This window comes from Sminthopsis crassicaudata, chromosome 1 (assembly GCF_048593235.1).
Source record: "Sminthopsis crassicaudata isolate SCR6 chromosome 1, ASM4859323v1, whole genome shotgun sequence".
In the NCBI taxonomy this organism is placed as follows: domain Eukaryota; kingdom Metazoa; phylum Chordata; class Mammalia; order Dasyuromorphia; family Dasyuridae; genus Sminthopsis; species Sminthopsis crassicaudata.
In genome coordinates, this window is record NC_133617.1 from 337,754,487 (window position 1) to 337,771,261 (window position 16,775).

Consider the following 16,775-nt stretch of genomic DNA (forward strand, 5'->3'; position numbering starts at 1 on the left):
TTAAATGTACTTGATCTAATTACTTGACTTTTGTCAACATGCTGCATTTGGCCATATTTATCTTTTCCCTCTTGGGAACATAGTACACTAAAGTGAAGTTTACCATGAGCAGAATACGCTTTTTTGCCATAGGGGCAGGGTCTTGTATTATAAACTTGGTATCAGGTTTAGGGGTAGATTAAGGATTTACCTTATCCCCAAAGTTCTGTTAACCTTAGAAAAGTTTGCTTTTCCCTTCTGATTCTCAAGGGATATATAAACACATTGATTTATCTAAAGATATATTTTAAGATAGAAGAAGATGCAATATGGGAACCTCATATCTAATGCCTTCAGTCTTCCTAGTAGGGCATAAGACCATTAGTCAATAGTGAGTTTGGGAAAAGAGAAGATAGTCTAAGATAATCATTATGAGGATTATCCTAAGGGATTAACAAAAATGGAACAAAACGACTTGAAATCATCAGTGTGGAGTTAATGGAATAGAACAAAAAAGCATTGATTAATTAATTGATGTTCATACTAGAAACTGTGATAAGTACTAGCAACACAAATAGAAAAGCAAAACAAACTCTTAAAAGAGTTATTTGAATTGAGAAACAACTTATAAAGCAGGGTTCATTTCAGAGCTCATGGAAAGGTCTGGGAGTATAGATGGAAAATCTTCAAGGCATATGGTAAAGCCTGGTAAAGTCTGAGGGTACTGAAAATGATCCCTTACCAGTGATTATTAGAAAAGGAAAAGACAGATACAAGAATTGAAGCGTAACAAGACTTTGGGTTAGCATATGGAAAGATAGGGATAAGAAGGTGGACATTGCTACAGGATGGAAGGTAGGCAATGGGAGCTGATGTAATGAGAAGGAATTCTTTGAGGTCTGCCCCTAATGCCATTGGCATCTTCTATGCCATTCCTACTGGGTCTTCAGACTGGATATTGGCATTTGGGTAATAGGTAGGCTGTGGTAAGGGAGAGGAAGGTCTGTAGAACTGAGATTTGAGTTTATAGTTAAATTTTAATTTGTTTTTAATAGCATGGCATGGTAACCCTACTGAATAATGCTTTGTGGTAAGAAAGCATATATTTTGGGTGTAGATATTCATAGATTATGGACTGTCAAAAGGTAACTTATGCTCTCTACACATGAGTCAAAACAACAGGTTTAAGAGGAGGAAGAGGAACAATCAATTAATGAACAAGTGGTTATTAAGCGTCTATGGTGGATCAGACATTGTTAGCTAAGCAGACTACAAAGAAAACCATGAAACAATTTTTCATATACCTAAGTATATGCAAAATAGATACAATGCATTTTGGGGAAGGAACTAGTAATTATAGGATCAGGAAAAGTTTCATGTAGAAGGTAGTTTTTCCCTATCTGCTGTATTCTTGATGTCTTGGGGAGTGCTAAATTGTTCATGCAAAGAAGAGAGAACAAACGTAAGAATCTAAGGAATTATCAACTTGACAAAGTGAATGAAAGTCAGTTGTGTAAAAACAACTTTAGAAGTCAGGTTTATGTGTTCTTAGAAAGGATTTGTCCTGACAGGTTATAATTTTTTATGAATGAACATAAAGAACACACATACAATCACTTTTGTCCATCAAGATGTTTATATTTGTGCTGTACCTGTGTGTGCTCTTGGCTGGGTGTAGCACTCAGTCCTGTGGCTGCCATGTAAGTGCTTCCAATGGTCTTGATCTTTTCAACTCCACTAAATTTTGGTTTGGACAGCAACTATGAAGAAAAAAATAACAGTTATTCATTTATTCAGGCTTGCACTGACCCAAGTTTCAATGTGTTGGCAACATTTTAAATTTAAATTTATGGCAATGTGAAGTTCTTTTCAGATATGCTATTTGTTTACTTAGGTCCTTTTTTTTTTTTAGTTAGAATAGTTTAAAATATTACATTTCTTGAGGAGTGTGTTCTTAAAGAGCTGATTTAAAATTGATATGTAACATATTAAAGAATTTGTTAATGATGGAATCGAGATAAATACTGAAGTCAATTAATGATGGTTCCAAGTAGTTTTCATGACTCTTGGTTAGAAATACCATTACTGACTTTCTGAAAATATGATGCTTTGGATAAATAAAAAGTTTACAAGTAAAAACTGATAATTATGTATATAGTCAAAATTTTGTTATTTTTTATTCATTTAGTCTGATTTTTTATGACCCCATTTGGGATTTTCTTGGTAAAGATACTGGAGTCATTTAATATTACTGAAGCAAACATGGTTAAATATCTAAGGTCATATTTGACTTCAGTATAATGTCTTCCTGACTTCAGATCCAGGACTCTATTCACTATCTAGCTGCCTCATTTCACGAGAATAATGTAATACAAAGTGGTTGAAGTTAGGAGATAGTTTAAGGAAGAGGGGAAAAAGCAGAAACATAGAAGAAAATGAAAGGGTTAGGAAAAGAGAGAAAGAAAGAGGAGAAAGCAAGATAGGAGAGAAACTGAAATGATTTGCTCCTGTTCAGAAATGGCAGAATGGAATTAAATATGTCATTAGAAAAGCTAGAATATGTCCCCATCAAGATCCCCTTTAACTTTTACTCTATCCAATTATCCTCACTGTGAGAAATCAGTATTAGGCTCTTAATAGAATCACTGGAAACATAATTAAAATATAATTTGTATTCTATAGAGGAAACATTCAGTTTTATATTGGTAACATTAAACCTTCCCATACTCTAGAGAGATTACATGTGCCTAACTATATCTAAATCCACATTTCTCTCCAAATTTTTCTACCTATATAAAAGATGGAACAGTATAAAGAATATTGGATTTGGAATCATAGGAATAAGGCTCCATCACTTATTGGCTCTGTGATTTGGGGAAAGTTATTTAATCTTTCTTGACCTTAGCTAGATGAATACTTTGTTGGACTTCTAGTCAGAAGGAACTGAATTCAAATCCTGAATCTTACACGCACCATAATTCAGAATAAATTTCATGACATCAGGGTGGAATATCCAACTAAGAAAAAGGACATATTTTATTTACTCCATGGTTTCTCCCTATATTACACAGTCTACTCTAAATTGCTGTGCATCTATTGCAACATTCATCAGATTTGATTCCAAAGAAGATCCCATAAAATAGATTGAGATCTGTTATTATAACTATACTCAATTTTCCAAGGCTAATTTCCCAGCAATGGAGATGGTAAAGAAAGTAGTTATGTAAGATATTTGGGGGGGGGGGGGAAGTACAGTTATGATCTAGGAAGATTCTTTTCTTTTTTTCTTTCTTTTTCTTTTTTGCTGAGGCAATTGGGGTTAAATAGTTTGCTCAGGGTCACACAGCTAGGAAGTGTTAAATATTTGAGACCACATTTGAACTCAGGTCCTCCTGACTTCAGGGCTGGTGCTCTAGTTACTGTATTACCTAGCTACCCAAATCTAGGAAGATTTGTGGACTAAATACATTATTTTATATGAAAATATGTCCATGACACTAGATCATATGCCAATGAATGTTAAAATTACCTTATTTTATATAAGATCATAATGGAGTATTCTTTTTTTTTTTTTTATAGATTTTTTATTTGCAAGATATATGCATGGTAATTTTTCAGCATTGACAAATGCAAAACTTTTTGTTCCAATTTTTCCCCTCCTTCTCCTCCCCCTCCCCCATATGGCAGGTAGACCAATACCTGTTAAATATATTAAATTATATATCAACAGTATTCTTGAAATGAAAAAAAAATATGTACATGGACATGGAAAACATTGCTTTATCTTATATTCAGTGAATGTTAGCATAGAACACATAATATTTTGAATTCTAAAATCCATACCTCTGTATAAAGGAAGAGTGTAGTATGCCTTCTGAAATAAAAAAGATGAGCTAAGGAGCTAAGGAGCTAAAGAACAGATGGCAGTTCTGCATATAGGCTTCAAGACAGAATCCAACAAATCACTTAATCATTTGGAATATACATTTTGATCTGAGAATTGCCAAAGTGAAGAATATATTTATTATACTTTTACACATAAAGCCACTGTCAGAAAATTTTCCTTGAGCTTCATGTCTTTCTAGAAATTTCATTTCTGTTTATAGCATAAATAACATTCTTTGTGTGACAGTTTTTGTTGATGGATTTCAGCAGTCCTATTAACTTTGATGATAAAATACACATCTTTATCCTGTCATAGCAAGGTGGCTAAATTTAGATTAGTGGATATACCAATCACTGCCAGGAGGAGACTATAGTGCTGGTTATCAGAAATTCTGTAGTAATAGTCTTCTTTCACTCCAAACCTATTGATTTTATTTAAAATATAATTCTAATTCCTTATGTTGCAAAATCCTAAGAAAATATGGTTTCCTATTATATCCACACATGCCATTTTCCATGTACATTAGCACTTACATCATCAAAGTCAGCAATGATCTCATTCAGAAGTCTAAGACATTCCAAGCCTTCTTTGTTGACATCTGATTCTGTATAAAATTCTTTGAAATCCGGAATAGAAGCAAACATGACACAGACGCAGTCATAGGACTGATGATACAAATCCTGTACCAAGGAAAACCAAGACAGTAAATTAGAAATGTTTCTTGAAATATAAGAAATGTTTAAATACAAGTGATTTCTTAGGCAATTCCATTTGATCAAGTGAGATCATTAAGCTTAGAAAAGGAAACAATTTCTATAATGAAAAGGAAAACATCTTTGAATAAAATTAACACTTTTTAATTTATAATTAATTTTAGCTACATTTTTAAAGCTTATTTTACAAATTTTACAGTTTTATTTTTTACAAATTATTTTCATCTACAAGGGAGTAAATACATCACATTAGTTATCTATACTGTGACATTTTAAAAAATAAGTGTTTCTCAGAGTATTTTATGAATAAAAGATTCCACATGGTGCAAATGGTTTCTTTGTAAATACTTTCTTCATAAGAAATTTTCAGATGAGAAGGTAATGTATATGGGCCGCTAGGTGGCATAGTAGATAGAATACAGAACTTGGAATACTGAAGATTTGAGTTAAAATCCTGCTTCAGACCCTTACTACTTATGTGACACTAAGCAAATCACTTATTCTCTCTCATTCCCAGTTTCTTAATCTGTAAAATGGAGATTATAAAGTCGCTTACCTAAAAATGTTGTTGTGAAGATCAAATGAGATAACATGTATTTTTCAAGCCTCAAACTGTGATATAAATGTTTATTATTGTAAATATCTAAGATTACATAGTTCATCAATAGTTATTATTTGTCCTTTGTCCTTGAAAAGAAGCATAATATCAGAAAGATAATGCTGACATGTCAGTGAATTGGATTTAAGTGAGCGAGAGAGGAGCAAAATCACCAGTTTCAATTTCTCCTCCTGAGTCAACCTTCTTTAGCTTTTCTCCTTTTTAGAATAAGCAGCTAGTTTGTTGTCTAGATAGTATGTGTGTTAGTTGGGAGAGGAGATTCAGGGAAAGCAGAATAGTAATTGAAGGGAGAGCTCTAACTCAGGAGCCATTGAGGCTTTGACTGATGTCATCACATCTGGGATCCTAACCCTGCTTCTTGAGTCTCTGAAAAAGAATGGGAAGAGAAAAGGGCATAAGAGGTGGAAGAGTGTAGGAAGTAGTCTTCCTATCCAGACCATCTTCATTTCCAAGCCTGACTTTTTTAGCTCTCTCCATTCTTCTGTAGGTTGGAATCTCTCCCGTGAGGGTAGGGCCAAGGACAGGGCTTTTGTAACTGTAGTTTGACCTTATCCTCTGAACCTCACTAGACATCTCTAGACATCTAGACAATCCAGAACCATCTCTAGACATAATAAGAGCTTGCTTTATTAAACCCAAATGGCTCATAAATAGTATTCAAGATTTGAATCATCGGCTTTGGGTAGACTTAAATACATAAAACATAGAGTTAAGTGTTCTACTCTATTCTGTCCCTCTATGCATGCTGAAAAATCAAAGTTCTCCAAACACACAAGGTAATAGCTTTGCCTCTTTTTCCATAAATAATACAATGTTCTTCAAAGTTTAAAGCAAAGCTTAATTTTCTCTTGCACACAGTCACAACAAAAGTCCTTTGGAGTTCTGATAGCAGAATGGATGTCTCAGGATCAGATGCTCCTAAGGAAAAATACAATATAGCCTAGTACAGCATAGCTAAAGTGGAAAAGATTTCTTTTTGTAGCCTAGTAGTGATTATTAAATGGAGAGGGGTACTGGATGAGAGTCAAGACACATGGACTTCAGCCCATATCTGCCATTTCAATAGCTGTTATCTGTAAAATGGGGACAATACAATTTGTTCTACTTACTTTAGAGGGTTGCTGAGAGCACTGAATGAGGCAATGTCTATCAAATGCTTTTGCAAATCATAAAACATATATAAACTTATATATATCATAAAACAAAATTATGTATATATATAATTATAGTTATAGAAACATTTATTAAATGTTATTATTAATCTATATCACTCGACTTGGCTTCTTTCCTAAATTACAGACCCAGATATCTACCTGTATATCCCTTGTGTACCTCAAAACCAACATGTCTCAGGGCTATACTTATTATCCACTTCTCTCCTCCTCATTCTTTCTGAATGAACTGCTTTTGTCTGTAGCATGACCTTGCTACCCAAGTTTGAATTCTTAATGTCTTACTTTAGTCCTCTTGGTATCAAGTCTTGTTTAATCTACTATATCTATATGTGCCTCTTTCTCACTTTCTACCATCATTACCTGAATTCAGGCCTTTATTGCCACAAAGCAGTGATCAACTAAGATATAAAAGGGAAAGGGAACAAGCATTTATTAAGTACCAACTATATTCCAGATAATCTGCTAAGTGCTTTTCAAATATTATCTCATTTGATCATCACAACAATTCTGGTAGGTATGGGGTATTGTTACCCTCATTTTACAGTTGACAGAACCAACAAAGGAAGAGAGGTTTATGTCACTCAATATTTGGGGCTGGATCTGAACTCAATTCTTCCTTAATTCAGGCCCAGAATTTTACCCAACCTCTAACATTTTAGCAACCTCTAAAGGAGAAAAAAATTCAAACATTGCTGATGTTTTCAAATTATCCTTTGTCTGTCCTACAGAATAATAACATGTAAAGTGAGAGTAAGGAGGAGGGCAAGGCTATTGGTGTTTTCAGGTGTCATGACTGTGTTGGTCTTGGTTTTCTGATTGTTTTTCCCCCTAATATGTTACTCTGCTCTGTGGTGTGTCTGGTCTTATCCAAAGACAGTTGAGAGAGCAGGTGGTGTGTATTTATGTGTGTTTCTACCCAAGGTGTCTTGCATGTTTATGAGACAATTAATATGTCACTCTAGGGTGTGTATGTAATTAGCATAATTAGCACCATTTAAGAATAATCTTGATGATTCTGATATAGTTTATGTTGGCCATCAGGCTACGTCCCATAGAAGTAAAGAGCAAGGAATCATCCCATAGTAATTTTAAGAGTCTCTTTCTCTCTCCCTCACTCTCTCTCTCCCTCCCTCGCTTTTCTTTCTCCTTCCCCTCTCTTTTTCTCTCTCTTTCTCACCCTCTCCCCTCTTCTCTCTCTCGTGTGTGAGTGTGTGTGTGTGAGTGTGTGTGTGTGTGTGTGTGTGTGTGTATGTGTGTGTGTGTGTGTGCGCGTGCACGCACATTGATAGGGCAGGGAAAGGAATTGAGGGGAAAAAAAACAAACAAGTTCAGTCCAGATTCCTCATAACTTCTCTGGAGTTCATCATAAATCCTTTGTATAATTTTAAACTTCTCCAAAAATTCTAGAGGATATTGCAAATTCTAATATTGACTTGATTCTAAAAAGAATATATTCTTCTATCTATAGTTTATAATAGATCACCTGATTTGCTCTTCTACTTCAAGAAGATCAGGATGGAGAAATGAAGTGAATGGTCATTAAGGAAATTTAGGATAATTCATCTGGGTCTCCTGGACAAAATTGTAAAGTTCTGTCTTTTGTGTGCTATTATCCATTGGAAGTTTTAAATCTTCATTCACTTGCTCTGTTACAAAAACTGACCCTAGAACCATGAATAATATAATGTTATTGAATAGATAATATTAACAAGACTGTCGTTACTCCAACCTTTTCATATTTCACAGTAGGTGACTGCCTATTTTACCCCTTCCAATCCTGCCCCTATTTCTCTAGAATCAGTGGATAGGAATTAGTGCATTCCATGGTCAGTGTATTAATACTCATGTAGAATAATAAGATGTCAACTTTAGAAAAGACCTTAGGGATTATCCTGTCTAACTCTTTGATTTTACAGATGAAAATAATGATCCCTCTCTTAACTGTCTCACAGGACTGCTATAAGGATATCAGTTCACAAATCTTAAAATATAAATATTATATTTGAGTAGCATTATATAATTAATTCATAGTTGAACTTGTACTGTAATCCACCAAGTCTTTTGATTCCAAGGTCAGTGCTATTTCTATCTTATCACTTTTTTTTGGCTATCCACACTGTCAATCCACAGATCCACCAGCATATGGTCATTGATCCTTGGGCCCAGCGACTCTATAATCTTCTGGAGTGCTTTGGATAAGTGACTGCAGTGCTAAACTACTTGGGGGCCTTAAAAAAGTCATTTTCCCTGCTGATTTATTATTTTTGTGTTAATTTAGGCAAAGGAGAATTTGTTCTATTAAGAAATTAAAGGCAGAATCACTTGAGCCAGAACTGATATTTATAGTTAACTTGGCATTTATATGCTGAAAGTCCAAAAGAACTGTTTACAAGCTAGAGTGATGACACCATTGAATAATCCATTCCGTCTCAATTTAAGGAGCTATTATAATGACTAAGGATAGTTTGCTTTCAAAGTATATTACATTAATGTCTATAGTGACATCTGCTGCCTATTTTGATCAAGCCTCAGCTGTTATGGAATGAAGTAGCCTGGCCCAGAATCACACTTAAGCAATACCACCCGGGGACTTTGGCGGGAACATAGATTGGATGACAAAAGAAGGTCTTTTTCAAAATCTGATGAAAGCTATTTGTGATGTTTGTTCCAGGGGTTCTTTATAAATGTTCCTGCCACAACACAACAGGCTGTAGCATGGGACATAAAAAAAAAGATTCCACATGGTGCAAATGGTTAGAATGACTCGTTGGAACAGATGTTTTCGGGTTTCTGAACCTGCTGATGGCAGGGAACAGGTGAAGATGAAGACAGGTATTTTGATATAGATCTAGATAACCCTGGTGGTAAATTTTGAAAGTATATTGAAACAAACTTTCAATTAATTTGTACTGGAGAATAAAAGCTTAAATAACAGTTAAACCTTAGCCATTAATATTGTTATTGATATTACCAATTATTTAAATTCATTCAGCTAATGGAAAAAGCTAAATCAAATGCTTTTATGACTAAAGCATTTCCAAGGAAATGAGTTTCCTTTCCAAAGGAAAAGTGAGATTTCTTATATCAATCTAATTCATGAATACTAATATTGAATTAGAAAAGGCTCTGTTCAAAATATGAAAGGGCATTTTCTCATAGAGTCACTGAAAATCTTGGAATATGAATTTTGAAGCAGTCCCTATCTGATTCAAGAAATTGTTACAAACTGAATGTAAGTGATCAGGACTGGGAGAACATCATATCCAGTAATAGCAACATCTTTGTGTGATCATCAACTATCATGATAGACTTAGTCTTCTCAATTCAACGATCCAAGGCAATTCCAAAAGATTTATGATGGAAAATGCTATCTATATCTAGAGAAAGAACAATGGAGTCTGAATGCAGGTCAAAGCATACTATTTTCACTTTTTGTTGTTGTTTTCCTTCTCATGGTTTTCCCCTTTTATTCTCATTCTTCTTTTACAACATGAGTAATGTGGAAATATTTAACATGATTGCACATGTATAACCTATATCAAATTACTTGCTACTTTAGGGATAGGAAAATGGAAGACAGAGAAATCTCTTTAATTTTATTAAAATATTATTTTAACTCAATTATTGTCAATTAACTCAACATCTTTTTAAAATGAATATTAAAATGATATTTACAGGTAAATAGTATACTATTAAAAAAGAAAAATTCATCAAGCTTTATTAGAAATAGATGTAGAAAATAGCTTTACTAGTTTATTTTAAAAACCATTATCTGTTTTTATTGGGGAGATAGGCTGTTGTTCAGTTATTTTTCACTTATTTTTGACACTTTGAGACTCCATTTGGGGTTTTATTTGCAAAGACAACTGGAGCGGTTTACCTTTTGTTTTTCAGATGAGGAACAGGGTTAAGTCCCTTGCCTGGTATCACATAAGTGTTTGAGACTGGATTTGAACTCAAGGAGAAGAGTCTTCCCAATTCCAGGTCTGACCCTGTGCCACCTCATTGTCTTATATAATCTGTTTTAGTACTCATTGCAATGTAAAATGGTTAAAACTAGTTCAAACTAATTTTCATTCTTTTGAGGCATAGGGAATTTTATTTCTCATTTAAGAAGTTGTGCAATGTTGAAGCACACTAATGAAGCAACCTTAATTAAAAAAACTACAATATCAGTATCAAGTCTTTTCTTCTTTCTCTGTTTTTGTTAAGACCTACTTGCACTTAGATTAGCTCAGGCAGCACAGTGAGATTTTTGCCTGAGAGTTCATTCAAAATGGATAAGATAGAGTATTTTAAGATCTTATTTGTGATGAGTTTTGGAATAATCATTCTATATTAACTCTGCAGTCTAAAAATAGCCTGCTGAAGGCATCATCCATTTAACCCACTCAAGAGTGCCTGAATAATAACAGTGCCTCCCTATAGAGTAAGACCTATGTAATCTGACAGTGCTGTGTGGCTGCCTCCTTCTTCCTTAATAAAAAACAGAGAAAAACTTGGAAGTAATCCTCCACTCTGATGCTTACACTAGCTAAAAGTAAATAAATAAAAATAAAAAAAAAAACTAAATAAAACTAAAAGCTTTAGAATGGGAGAGATTGTGGGAAGAAAAGAGAAAAAAGAAGGAAAAGAATGGGCAATAGAGAAAAAGACAATAGAAAGAAAATATTGTAAGTGGTATTATATTACAAGTAGCATTTCAGTCTTAGAATCCAAGGTTCTCCTATCCAGTTCCCATTTCTTTGAAGAGTAGATTCTTTCTGCAGGGGTGTACCAAAGTTACTCATCAGGACCAGACCTCTGGCCATCTAGTGTACTGCCCAATCTTTTCTTATTAGTGATTAAGGATCTTGAAGATAGAGAAATTCAAAATATCCATATCTCTATTAAGAATTAGAGATCTATTTACCCTCACTAGCTGTGTGACCCTAGACAAGTCACTTACCTCTGATTACCTTGCCAAAAAGTAAAGCATTAAAGATATAGAAACAGAAAGGTTCTTAAAGGTCATCTAGTCCATCCCTCTACCTCTTATTTTGTTGATGAAGAAAAGAAAAAAAATAAGCTTTTCTAAAACATAAAAAAATGTGTCAGATTTTATGCTAGATATTTAACAAATATCTTACTTGATCCTCATAATAATTCTGAGAAGTATATGTTATTATTCTCATTTTTCAGCTGAGAAAACTGAGGCTTTCAGAGTTCAAGTAACTTGGCCAGGGTCACACAGCTATTAAGTTTCTGTACCCAGATTTGAACTAGGATCTTCCTGATTCAAGGCTCACTGTTTACTGAAAATAATGAGGGTTAGGGAGAGTCACATAGATAATAAATATCAGAAGTTACATTTGAATCTTGTCTTTTGATTTCAAATCCAGTACTTTTTCTATAGCATAGGATGGGAAATTTTTTGTAATTACTTGAAACTATATTTGTAACTTACACAAATAACAACATATCATTGAAATGTACTCTTTCAAAGATCATTTCTCTTTCAATTATAGGACCTCAAAAATACTTAAGAATATAGCATTAGAGGGATAATAGGAAGATCTTTAGACAAAAGAGATCATTTAGTACAAACCTCTCATTTTTTACATGAAAAAATGGAGGTCCCAGGATGGGAAGTGACTTGTCCAATTGTAACTCATGGAGTAGTTCTAAGGTTTATGCCAAGGTCCTCTGACTCCAAATCTAATTCTCTTACCATTCAGGGTGGGCATACCTCCTGTCCCTAACACAAGACCTTGCATCTTCTCATATAGGCCATAGTTCTTGCTTCTTGGAATATATTTTCCATCTTCATCTTTTAGAATCCATTAGATTGTAAAGTCTCTGAGCAGACTGACTGTTTTTGTCTCTTTTTGTAGCCCCAATACTTAATACAGTGCCTGGTAAATAGTAAGTGCCTAAAAAAGTGCCTAAAATTAATTAATTAATTAGAATGTCTATATTCTTTCAAAGCAAAATTTAGGTATCACATTTAATATAAAACTTTTCCTTATCCTATATCCATTAATGACTACCCAATCTTGATTTTACATTGTGTTAATTTGTCTACTTCTGAAAGGAGTACACTGATATAGACAAATGTAGTATTTTGTTCTCTTTATTTCTTCCTGTAATTTTATAACTTTCCTTTCAATTAATTAGGTGCTATGTCATTTGGTGTATATAAGTATGCTATTATTTCATTATTTATGGTGCCCTTGAACATAATATGGATTTTGCTACCTTCCTCCATTTTACAAATGAGTTCATCCCAGTCATTCATCCAGTAATTATTTATTAAGTATTTACTATGTACCAATTTACTATGTACCTATGTACTAAGACCTGAAGATACAAGGAAAGGCAAAAGACAATAATTCAAAGTCTAATAAGAGAGGCAACATGAAAACATTATATACAAAAAAGCTATGGACAGATATTATAATTTGGAGATAAATATTGGGAAAGTATTAAAATTAGGAGGGATTTCAAAAGGCTTTCTGTAGAAGGTGGGATTTCAGTTTGAACTTGAAGGAAGCCGAAGTAGTCAGAAGATAGAGATAAGGAGGGAAAGAATTCTAATCATGGGTGACAAACAGAAAAAAATGCCTAGCTTTGGAAAATGGGGTGTCATTCAAGAAACAGAAATAAAACCAGTGTCATTAGATTGTCCACAGTGGTCAAAAGTATATAAGCTATAAGAAGACTATTTTGAATCCTAGAGATAACAGGGAGCTAGCTGCTGGAGTTCATTGAGTGGGAGGAAGTGATAGTGGTTATCCTCTGAATTGTACTTTGAGAAGTCAATTTGACAAAAGATAGGAGAATGGATGGGGTGGGAAGAGACTTGAGGCAGGAAAAATTATCAGTGGACTAATGCAGTAGTACAGGTGTAAGATCTTTTCTAGAGTAGCATTGTCAAATTAGAGAAATGGATGTATATGAGAGATGTTCCAAAACTGAAACTGATGGGCCTTGGCAATAGATTAGATATAGAATGAGGTGGGGTGGAGGAAAAGAGGAACTGAGAATGATCCTTGGTTTGCAAGAATAGGTAATTGGCAAGATGGCAATATCTTTTACAGTAATAGGGATATCAGAAAGATGGTTAGAAGTTTACTAATGAGTTCAGTTTTGGATATGTTGAATTCAAGATGTTTATAGGACATCCAGTTCAAGCTATCCAACAGTTGGAGATTCAATCTGGAGGTCAGGAGAGAGATTAGGCTGTATAGGTAGATCTGAGAATCATCAGTATGGAAAGAAACATTAAAATCATGAAAGCCAAAGACAACCAAATGCAGCATTGAAAAAGAAAAGTCCTGGGACAGAGCCATATGGTATACCAGAAATAGCTGATATAACTTGAATGAAGATTCAGAAAAGAAACCCAAGAAAGGGACATATCCTTATAAAGAGAATATCAAGAAGAACGTAAAGAGGGTATCAAAGGCTGCCGTCTGATCAAGAAGAATGAGGATTCAGGCCATTTAATCTGGCAATTAAGTGATTGTTAATAACTTCATAGAATTTCATATTCACATTCTCTATTATTCTTAATTGAATATTTCTTTCTATTGTATCCTCTTAGACTTTTTTCTTTTTTTTCTCCCATCTTCTTTATGAAGAAGGAGGCAGAGAAAGATGGAATTCTTTGTGTATTTAATCTTCCTTCCCTCAGTTCAGATAAAATTAAGGTCATTCTTATATATATGTTGGATAAGCTTATTTGTTCCTGAATCTTTCTCTATGTAGTCTCTAGCTTTCTATCAATGCCTCATCGACTGCCAGTCTAAATATGGTAGCTAATATGAACTCCTACCTTTTGCCTCAGTCTCTCATTTTGTCACTTTCACAATGTCATCTTAACTGCAAGTCTTTTTTATTTCTCATGAATTTTCACTTACAAGATTCAATTCTTCACAGCACTAAAATAAATTTTCCCTTCAGCCATTCATATGTAAAAAATAAAATGGATAAAATGCATTCTACCTATATTGTATTATATAACTATATGGATAAGATGTGAAAACTTGTCCATTATTCATATACTTTTTAGTAGGCATATAGATGGACAATAATCTGAATCACTAATTAAGTAATAGGAATTTAAGGTAGATGAAATCTGAGAAAATACATGGTAAATCAGCATATTAACAATGAAAATTTGTTGTAAGGACATGTAATTCTAAAAAAGGTCTTGACTTTGTCACTTTATAAAAATTAGAGATGCCAGATGAACAATTTGAGTGGAATACAGTGATACTAAAAGAACAAAGAGGCCTTCAATTTGTTTAGATTTAGCCTCATAGGGGTTGTATGGGATAAAAGTTGTGTAGGACAAGAAAAGTGCAGAGCCTCATCACCTCATGCCCAGCCCATTGTAGTCTTTTTTTGGTGGATCTGCCTTCCCCCAATTTTTCTTTCTACTTCAAACAAACCTCATTTAGCTACTAAAATGAGTTCCCTAAAACTCAGGTCCATTTTATCTCCTACACAATTGAACTCCAGTGGCACCCTATAAACCCCAGGATCAAGTACAAAGTTCTCTATTTGGCTTTCAAAGCCCTTAACAATTTAACTCCCTTGTAACTTTCTAGTTCTCTCACACATTACTCCCTGTCATATATACTTTGATCCATTGACATTGACATTCTTGCTATTCTACAAACAAGACACACTATCTCTTGGCTTTTACAGGAAATAAGAACCTATTCATTGAAAATGGCCTGGACTCCATTAATTTTTTTAATTTCCTGATACAGTCTACTATTCAAGCAAGTTTAAAGTGTTTAGCTAAAGCAGACATTCTCTTTAAATGGGCAAAATAACTCTTTGGAAGTCTCTCAAAATACTCTGAATATATCCCCTAGTCAAGATGATGAACAGAGGCTACAAACAACTCTTTAATGTTATAAATTAATAGAATAAAAAAAAAATACACGTGTAATGGCTGCTTTGTTGGAGCCCTTAAAATGGAATCCAGGGCTCTAAGAAATATGGAAAAATCATTATAAAGTGGCATCTTGTTGATTTAATTTCAATCTACTATTCAAGGCGTGCTATTCCAAAAGCCTAATTTCACACACTGCCTTTAGCTAAACATGGTAAAATTCATGATGCAATTGTGTCATTATACTTTTAACTAATGCCATTTTCTCTTAAGATCAATCAACAATCATTTATTAAGTGACTACAAACTCTGAGCTACCATGCAGTACTCAGGAGAAAAAGAGACAAATAAAACCATTTTTGCCCTTAAGGAAAGAGTATGTTCTTTTAGAAAATATTAAATATATACAAAGTAATTATAATGTAATTTAGTGATAGAAGGTACTAGCTGCTAAATTTTGAATGAAACAAAAGATTCTAAGAAGGAGAAGTAAGAAGAGAGTGATTTTTGAGGCATTGGGAACAAGAGCTGAAATGTCATTTGTGAGAACTACAAGAAGGTCATTTTGACTAGAATATAGAGCTTATTCTAGATATAGGTATCAGAACTTAATACCACTATATTTAAAACAATAAAAACAACAACAAAAAACAACCCTATTCATTGAGTAATTATTAATTTTTCTACAATACTATCTGCTAGGTGTATTAGGGAATATATTTGGATGCGAGGGGGAATTCCAGAGAAATAGATTAGTTTCCCATGATGAACTACAGCTGAGGTTTTTGTTAAATATAAAACCTATCAGCAAAGGAAAATCATTCTAGAGATTATATTTAAATGGTGGTTTTACATTTTCATTTGCCGTCATTTTCCAATAGAAATGTTTTAGCCATAGAAACTCTCAAAATTATTGAGGATTTATCTTTTGTGTTGATGGACAAATTAATTCTCAATATATTGTATTTGGATCAATGGATTTTTAAAATATTCCACTGGAAAAGTGTAGCCAGAGGTTGAATGAAGGATAACATAATACAATTATGTATATGGAAGAGAAAGCTTCTGAACTTAAAAAGAGCTTTTTCTTTCTTTTCTCAAGTGCTCCTGGGAGACCTCAATTATTGACTTAATTTAATTTGTTTCCTACAAAGAAACACCACAAACAGGCTGCTCATTTGCTCTTGACTGTGTTGTATGATGAAATTTCTGATCAGGAAAGGAGTACAAAGGACGTTTCTGAGGTGGTGGGCATCACTGGCTGAATGTATAAGGAAGGGATGGGGATCTTCTTAACAAGGAGCAGAAAAGTGTTTATTTAAAGAGATGGAAAATCATACACAGGACATTTGTTTTCTCTGGAACTTTTAAATCCTTCAACAAAATCTTTAGAAAAAAATTAGTTTTATCAAGGCTTGATAGCTCAGTGGACAACGCACTGGACTTGGAAGAAGACCTAAGTCCAAATCCTTTCTCAGATACTTATTGTCTATGTAGTCTTATACAATCCACTTAA

General features: G+C 33.8%; 1 protein-coding gene across 1 annotated transcript in view; it reads right to left on the reverse strand.

The window, feature by feature from the left end:
* The window catches only part of ADCY2 (adenylate cyclase 2), a 589,713-nt gene that overhangs the window by 17,851 nt on the left and 555,087 nt on the right, over positions 1-16,775 (reverse strand). Inside the window, 2 exon segments of the mRNA XM_074279140.1 lie at positions 1,632-1,739; positions 4,399-4,545. Of these exon segments, the coding sequence (XP_074135241.1) occupies positions 1,632-1,739; positions 4,399-4,545 (255 nt within the window).